This window comes from Zingiber officinale, chromosome 1B (assembly GCF_018446385.1).
Source record: "Zingiber officinale cultivar Zhangliang chromosome 1B, Zo_v1.1, whole genome shotgun sequence".
Taxonomy (NCBI): Eukaryota; Viridiplantae; Streptophyta; class Magnoliopsida; order Zingiberales; family Zingiberaceae; genus Zingiber; species Zingiber officinale.
This window is the reverse complement of record NC_055986.1, coordinates 26,668,951-26,678,101: the sequence shown is the minus strand read 5'-3', so window position 1 is coordinate 26,678,101 and position 9,151 is coordinate 26,668,951. Positions and strand designations below refer to the sequence as shown.

Below are 9,151 nucleotides of genomic sequence, written 5' to 3'. Positions count from 1 at the left end.
TCGCTGTCACTATCGTCGTTTTATCACTATGATTCATCTAGATAGTCACCTAGCCCGATGAGTATAAATGCATCGTGCTATCTCAGAAGTATTGTCTGAGCCCGATTATGGGCTTGAATAAGTTGCTCGGGCCCTACGACGCGTCCGAACATGTCGCCTGAGCCCGACGATAAATTCAGACAAGTCAGTCAAGCCTAGACGTGCCGATTGAGCTTAGATGCGTCAATCGAGCCTTGACTCGTTGGTCGAGCCTGGACACATCAATCTAGCCAGATGATTGGCGAGGTATCGCCCAAGCCTAAGAATGAGTCCGGACGCATTGCGCGATCTCGATGACACGTCAAATTTATTGTCCGACCAAAATAGGGTACGTGGATAAATTAAAAGTTATGATTTAATTAAATAACTTCATATTAATAATTTTATTCAACTCCTAATTATGATTGAGATACTTTAAATACACTTAATTAAAACCTAATAAAATTATCCCATTATATATATATATATATATATATATATATTATATTTTTTATTTTAAAATATTTAATAGATATAAAAATATAGTTAGGATAATTTAAATATACTTAATTAAAATCTAATAAAATTATATCATTAATTATTTATATAAATTATATTTTTATTGTAAAATATTTAATAGGTATAAAAAATAGTAAATATCATCACCGCTTGGCTTAGTATAAAAAATAAAAAATAGAAACACATTTACCACGACGACGTGTAAATATATCAAACATAAAATGGAAGCTAATAAATTTTTTTATAAGGATAAAATATTTTCAAAAATAAATAAAAGGATCAAAATTCAATCTCTAAAATCTAGATATAGATAAATTATATTTTAATTTTTCCTTTAAAAAGTTTCTATTTATATGGCACAAAATGTACACTTATTCATTTATAATGCTAAATAAATAGTTATTTTTGGCGAGGTTTCAATCAGCTCCATCGGCGGAACAGCCAGGCAGCCAATTGGCCAGCCCTGTTAAAAACCGTGTCCGGTATCAGGCACTGGGAATCTTTGCTTGCACGTTATTATCCACCCTGGGAGTAAAACTGTGTCCGGTGTGGCGCACCATATCTTTCCCTTGCTTACGTGGAGGGGTCCGCCTTCCCCGTAGGGGTGTGTCTATAAAAGGCAATATCTCTCCCCACTTCGCTCTCGGCGGCCGCGCTAGAATTCGAGACTGGTGCTGCGAGTCGCGTCGCCTCTCCTACCCCTTCCTTTTCTGGTGAACCTTTCCGAGGGTTTTCCCCGCCGCCATCCTTCCCGTTCGATCTGGCTTAGATCGCCGACGCATCTCGCAGTTCCGTTCACCAGATGGCGGTCCGGCCTTCCAGCGCTGCCGAATCTCTTCGCTACGCGCAGATAGTAATGCTTTCTTCCCTTCGATTCGGATTCATCCCTCTTCCAATGCGATAAGGGTCGAACCCTTTTTTTTCGGCTTTAGTTGTTGATTTATCGAGGTTTTCCGATTGTAATCGATCGTCGATCTTTGAGAAACTTGTGGATTTTATTAGGTTGGGGAAACGTTTGTGGATCAGTATTACAATTACGTCCGCAATTCTCCGGAGTTAGTTCATCGGTTTTACCAGGAAAGGAGCAGACTTGGTCGTCCCGATGGCCATGGCAACGTTACCTCCGTCACCACCATCGATGTGGGTATTTGAAACGGTTGTATGTTTTTCAAAAAGAGAACGTTACGTGTCCCGATGTTGATTTTTCAAAAAAAAAAAAAAAATTGTTTGATCCTTGGAAAACAGGGAATACGCGAGAATATACTGTCCATGGACTTCAGCATCGAGGAGATAAAAGGGGTGAACTGCCAGGACTCGCTCGATGGTGGAGTGATGGTCTTCGTGACAGGGTTTCTCACCAGGGAAGAAGACAATTCCAAGAGGGAGTTCAACCAGTCATTTTTCCTTGCTCCACATGAAACAGGCTTTTATGTCCTGAATGACATGCTTATGTATGGGGCAGAAAGCCATCCGGATAGTTCATTCAATGATTCTAGATCATCTCCTCAGCCTGAAAATGGTATCTTTCCTGCGCATCGATTAAATTTCAGGTTTATATCGGCCAAGCTCTTGATCATCGTGTTGGCTTATGTGGTGATCTTTCTTTTATACCGAAGCTTCCCAAGATAAAGATTCACATCGTACGGATGAAACGAGCGACGAAATGAACAGAGACAGTGGTCCTCTGAACAACGGAGAGAGCTCAGCTTGGAAGGAAGAAGAACCAGGTAATGTGATTGATGTAACTGCCGATGGCTTTCCACCTCTGCTGGTTAAATCGGAGACTAAAAGTGACCACGAGGAGAATCTCAAAAAATCTTACGCTTCAGTAGTAAGTGTTGATCTTGAAAAGATGCATGTAATTTGTTAGTTCTGCTCATGTTCATTAAAACTGTAAAAGAGCAGAATGACTTGATGTATACAGGTCAAAGTCATGAAGGATACTGCTTCAGAATCTGCTCCAGCATGGTGTCCTGCTTCAGGTCATCCAGCTTCTCGTGGCCCTATTTCTGGATCGATTGGTTCTGAAAGAAAAAAATTCCAGAAGGCACAATGTACTACACATCAAGTTTTTTACAATGCTCTGCAGTTTGATTACATAATCATTTAAACTTATTCTGCTGCTTACAGATGATGCTTATTCATTATATTTGAATTATTTACCATTTGATGTAACACCTGCTCAAGTTGAAGAAGAGTTCAAGAGGTTTGGTCCGATAAAGCCTGGTGGAATACAAATCAAACGCTATAAGGTTGCTTTTATTCTTTCTCTCTCTCTCTTTTGTTTTTCATTCACTGATTTGTAAATTGCTTCTTCATTTATTTCATTTGAGTAATCTCACAATTTTATGGTTTTGCATTTTCATCAAAATGACAGTTTCAAAATTCTTGCTTTGGTTTCGTGGAGTTTAAGTTCTCGGATGCTGTCCAGCGGGCAATAGAGGTAAACTTCACATACTTTCATCTGTTATTGAAATTTTAAGATTGTTGATGTAGTTTCTCTCTTTTGGATGGTAAACACACTGTCTCGGCAGTAACTCACTACAGCAAGATCGTCTGTACAACAATCTGGATTGCATCTTTTTAAGTTTGTTGAGACACCCCTTTGCCTCAACCTTTCGGGTTTACTTATCTCTTCGAAATAGATGCACCCGTCTAGGTCCCTGTTCTATGTTGTATGAGCTTTCTTTGAATATGACGTGTTAATTTGTTTCTCTCATCACTTCAGGCTTCTCCAATTACTATGGCTGACCATATAGTTTATGTCCATAGAAAGAAGATTCTTCATTCAGGAGGCAAGTATTGCTAAACCTTTTCTTTTGTGGGCCGATTATAGTGATCTATGTTTCTAATGCTTCATCATAAGACCACTTCATTTCTCCAACGAGAAGACTGCTTGCCGTTGTGTATCGTTCTAAACTAGTGTTTTATTTCTGCAGTTAACAATAAAGGCAAGTTCGCTAGCAGCAGAGGTGCACACCAGAACTACGAAAAGAGAGAGAAAGGCGAACGATGGTAGCTGGTGTTTCAGTAGAGGGAACTGATAACGGTCATGATCTCGAGGCAGAAGAACATAATTTATGGAGCTTGTTTCATGGAGTTGATAAGTTAGACAACAGAATACATAAAGGAAGGAACTTCTGTCACTAGGGACTTGAGTGATAGCAATCAATGCTTACTACCAGCCAACAAAAGGAATACAGAGGGTCAAAATGCACTTTTTATTCCCATCTTTCTAGAGAGTGCATGGCTTCATTTCGCTTTGGCATGGAGGGTTTTTGCATGTTTCTTTTTTCATCGTCTATTTCGAACTGGGCACAAGTTTTCAACTTGGCATCTACCGTCAAGTAGGCAAACCTCTTATTCTGCAGTTCTGGCGCCATGGCCCGAGAGCCTGAGAACTAAACAAGGAATAGCTTTGATCACCATACACAGGCAAAACACGCACACATTTGCCCTTGCTTCCATAGCCAGTGTGTTAGCAGTCGATTTGAAAATTTAGGATGTATTTTACGAACAATATATATATATTTAAGAATAGTATTACACATAATTGGGAAGGAAAAAAACATTAACGATGCCATGGAGGTCGATCGGATGACCATGCACCGATCAGAGGAAGAAGGTTCCGGTCTGATCCCGCGTTCGACACGGGGGAGGAGTCAAACGACTGACGTTCAATGGAGATGATGTGCAGAAGTTGAACCGAGTAGCTTCCCCGCTCGGCGAGGCAGCAGGGCTAGCATTGATAGAGTTCAACTTCTGTCGAGCGACTATCCCGTTCGACCAGGCAGCAAGACTCGACATTGATAGAGCAGAATTTTGGCCGAGCGGACGTGACACAAGTACAGCAAAACTGCGGTTGAGCGGACACATGCATAGGAGTAGCGAGGTTTTGGCTGACCGGATGAGACACAAGAGTGGCGAAATTCCGGCCGAGCGGCCAACCCGCTCGACCTAGCAGTATACTTCCTCTGATATCCATCGACATCCTTATGAGAGTTGGTGTCGCCGACACTGAGCATGGACAACCAGAAGATCGTACGGCGGAAGTTTTCACTGTCACTTCAGAGATATGCTCGGCCCGTTGCGGTACTGTGTCAGGGACACTTTACTGACAAGTCTTTTCAGGAAAAACTTTGGGAAGCGTGCTCGTCTTGGAGAGCGTGCACGTGCGCTATAAGAGCTCTATATAAAGAGGGGTCCAACCATCGGCGGAGATACGCAATACGCGAGACACTGTGCTCTCTACTGTGCATTTTTGCTCCGCCTTCTACTTCATCGTCGGTGATTGACTTGAGTGTCGAAGGGCCAACGTCGGGGACCCGTTCCCTGGCTCGGCACTGACGTAGTTTATGTTGCAGGTCCGAGCGGAGTCTACAAGCGGTAAGCGGGAGCGCCACATCCCCGGCTTTCCATCTCTTCGACTTTCGGGCAGGATCATATTTAGCGCCGTCTATGGGAACTTAACCTGCATCCGAGCAGAGAAGATGAAGGACGCTGAACGACTCACCACCGCGATGCTCACCCAGGAAGAGCTCGACATGCTCGTGCAAGCTCGAGCGACAAAGATGATCGAGCAGTAACAACAAGCGTTAGCCAATCGGTAAGCACCGCAGCCTGCAACATCGGCGGCCAGTAGACGAGCGGGGCAGGAAGACCGAGCAAAGTAAATCTCCGTATGGGGGAAGAATAGAAGGCCTACCGACACACAGGGGGAAGCGTCTCCCGCGCCGATCCCCTTTCATCGCGCCTTGTTCCAAACCCCCTCAAAAATAACCCAGGCGAATCAAGAGCGGGGATTGTCTTCAGATGATGCTTCCGTTCGGGATGCATAAAAAGTCAAGGCGCCTCGAAGCAACGTATCGCCCGAACGGATCAACCAACAGTTCTTTGAGGAGATCTTACAAGACCCTCTGCCCAGACACTATACCGATCAGGACATACAACAGATTGACCGATCCAGATGATTATCTGGATAGGTTTTGTTGGTTGCTACTCGGAAAACCTAGAGGTTCCACTGTACAAAAATTTTGTACAAAGGTTTGAACCTTTTCCTATCTACCATGTGTTCTTTTAAATTAAATTTTGGATCGCCTGCGGAACTTAACACGTTTGATCCAAAACTTAATCTATTTGTTCTTTAAGGTTTAGACTTGGATCTCTTGCGGAACTTAACACGTTTGATCCAAATCACCTAAGTTATTAATTCCATTAAATATTAATTTCCATAATTGGTTCCCAGTACTGACGTGGCGAGGCACATGACCTTCTTGGATATGGGAACAACCACCACCGGCTAGACAAAACCTTTTATGGAAAGCTAATATTTAATTTCCTAAAATAACTTTAGGTCAACCAAAAAGAACAATCAAATCACAAGGAAAAGAAAAATAAAAGAACACAACTTCGAAAAACATATTCGAAATACTAGAATCGTAAGCCTCTTGTATTTGGTATTATTTTCATAAATAACTAGCACGATGCGGAAAGGAAAAATTACTAGTTATACCTTCTAAAAAGACCTCTTGATCTTCTACCGTATTCCTCTTCTAACCTCGGACGTTGTGTGGGCAATGATCTTCCGAGATGAGAACCACCAAGCACCTTCTTCTTCCTTGCAAGTTTCGGCCACCACAATTCTCCAAGAGAAGTAGAGGTCCGGCCACCACCACCAAGCTCCAAGGGATGCAAGAAACAAAACCACCTTTCTCTCCTTCTTCTCCTAGCTAGAACCGGCCACCATCAAGAGCTCCAAGAGAGGTTGCCGCCGGCCATAAGAAGAAGAGAAGAGGAAGAAGCTAGGGCCGACCACCAAGGAGGAAAAGAGAGGAGAAGAATAATAGAGTTGATCACCCTTGAAGGCACCTCTACCCCCTCTTTTATAATCTTTGGTCTTGACAAATAAGGAAATTTTAATAAAAAATTCCTTAATTCTTTTGTCATAAAAAAGAAAAATTATTTTAATTAAAAAATAATTTTCTTCTTTTAATAATAATGGCCGGCCACTTCTAATTCCCCCAAACAAGGAAAATTTAATTCACACAAGAATTAAAACTTCCTAATTTATTTCTAGAAATTTATAAAAATTTCTCCAATAATTTTTATCCCTTCATGATTGGTTAATAAAAAGGAAATTTTATAAATTAAAATTCTTCTTCTAAACATGTGGATAATTTCCAAAAGGAAAGTTATCTCTAAAAATTAAAATCTCTTTTCAATCTACAAATAAGGAAAGATATCAAATCTTTTCTTAATCTTTTGTAGAAACTAATAAAAGAGAATATTTAATTTTTAAACTTCTCTTTTAAATTATTATCATGGTGAAAAAGGAAAGTTTTTCTTAAAAATAAAATCTCCTTTCAATCTACAAATAAGGAAAGATTTCAAATCTTTTCTTAATCTTTTGTAGAAAGCTTTAAAAGGAAAGATTTAATTTTTAAACTCTCTTTTAAAACTATGATATCCACATAAGAAATAATTTTAATAAAAAATCCTTTTTAATATGATGTGGCCGGCCACCTAAACTTGGGCTCCAAGCTATTGGCCAGCCACCTTAAGGCCAACCTTTAGGCTTGGCCGGCCCTAAGCTTGAGCTTCAAGCTTAGCTTGGCCGGCCCCTATTGGTTGGGTAAGAAGGTGGGTATGTGGTGGGTATAAATCTCTATATACAAGAGGCTACGATAGGGACCGAGAGGAGGAATTGGTTTTGGTCTCCCGATGAAATTAAGCTTCCCGTGTTCGCCCCGAACACACAACTTAATTCCATCAATAATTCATTCTACTAAAGAACTATTATTGAACTATCGCACCAATCCCAAATTACATTTTGGGCTCCTTCTTATTATGAGTGTGTTAGTCTCCTGTTTAAGATGTCAAATGTCCACTAATTAAGCGAGTTATCGACAACTCATTTAATTAATATCTTAGTCCAAGAGTAGTACCACTCAACCTTATCGTCATGTCGGACTAAGTCCATCTGCAGGGTTTAACATGACAATCCTTATGAGCTCCTCTTGAGGACATTCTCAACCTAGATCACTAGGACACAGTTTCCTTCTATAATCAACAATACACACTATAAGTGATATCATTTCCCAACTTATCGGGCTTATTGATTCATCGAACTAAATCTCACTCATTGATAAATTAAAGAAATAAATATCAAATATATGTGCTTGTTATTATATTAGGATTAAGAGCACACACTTCCATAATAACTGAGGTCTTTGTTTCTTTATAAAGTCAGTATAAAAGAAACGACCTCTAATGGTCCTACTCAATACACTCTAAGTGTACTAGTGTAATTATATAGTTAAGATAAACTAATACCTAATTACACTACGACCTTCCAATGGTTTGTTCCTTTCCATTATGGTCGTGAGTTACTGTTTATAATTTATAAGGTACTGATAACATGATCCTCTGCGTGTGACACCACACACCATGTTATCTACAATATAAATTAATTGAACAACTACATTTATCATAAATGTAGACATTTGACCAATGTGATTCTTATTTCTAGATAAATGTTTATACCAAAAGCTAGGCTTTTAGTATACACTCTAACAATCTCCCACTTATACTAAAAGACTAAGCTGCCATATCTGCTGCCATACATCTGATTCCCAACCCTTCAACATGTCCATCAAAAGCTCTCGCCTTAAGGACCTTAGTGAAAAGATCTATAGGTCATCATCTGATGCATTCTAGGCGGCAACAACTTCTCCTATTTCTCGTATTGGGTAGTACTTGCGCTCTATTGTGTTTACTTGCCTTATAGACTCATGGTTTCTTCGAGTTTGTTACTGCACCATTATTATTACAATAAATTGTAATAATCTTTGGACAAACTAGAAATCATATCTAAGTCTATCTTGAGGTAATTAAGTCATTCAGCTTTTATGGTTTCCTCATAGGGTTGCCATATATTAAGCTTCTATGGTGGAGTCCAGAAAAACACCTATGCTTATCACTCTTCCATAGTTATGACTTTACCTCCTAAAGTAAACACAAAACTCCGAGGTTGACTTATTATTGTCCCTATCCGATTGGAAGTCAAAATCCATGCAACCCACAGGGACCAAATTAACTGCCTTGTAAGCTAGCATATAATCTCTAGTTCCTCTAAGGTACTTTAATATATGCTTTACTGCAGTCCAATGTCCTTGTCTAGGGTTACTTTGATATCTGCTAACTATCCCCTTGGCAAAACAGATTTTCGATCTCGTGCATAGCATACATTAGGTTGTCTAACTGCCGAAGCATAAAGAACTGCCTACATGTCCTCAATCTCCTTTGATGTCATCGGAGACATCTCTTTAGATAAAGACACTCCATGCTTAAAAGGTAAGAAACCTTTCTAGGAGTTTTGCATGCTTAAAATGAGCAAGGATTTTTCCGATGTATCAAGCTTGGGATAAGTAAAATATATTTTTTCTTGCGATCCCTTATTACTTTGATCTCAAGAATATATACATTCTCCCAAGTCCTTTATATCTAATTGTTTGGACAACCATACCCTTACTTCTGACAACATTTTGATATTGTTTTCAACTACCAAAAATGTTATCTACGTATAGTACAAGAAATACCACCACGCTTCCATCAC

The 9,151-nt window shown here is 39.9% G+C and overlaps 1 protein-coding gene across 1 annotated transcript; it reads left to right on the top strand.

Annotated features, from left to right (window-relative positions):
- Nucleotides 1-1,188: 1,188 nt before the first annotated feature.
- On the top strand, nt 1,189-4,009 carry LOC122048730 (nuclear transport factor 2-like). Its single transcript, XM_042610285.1, has 9 exons — nt 1,189-1,390; nt 1,540-1,677; nt 1,783-2,056; nt 2,154-2,368; nt 2,462-2,591; nt 2,668-2,789; nt 2,915-2,980; nt 3,266-3,332; nt 3,477-4,009. The coding sequence occupies exons 1-9, from the start codon at nt 1,340-1,342 to the stop codon at nt 3,554-3,556; spliced, it is 1,143 nt and encodes a 380-aa protein (XP_042466219.1). The 5' UTR covers nt 1,189-1,339; the 3' UTR covers nt 3,557-4,009.
- The last annotated feature ends 5,142 nt before the right edge of the window (nt 4,010-9,151 follow it).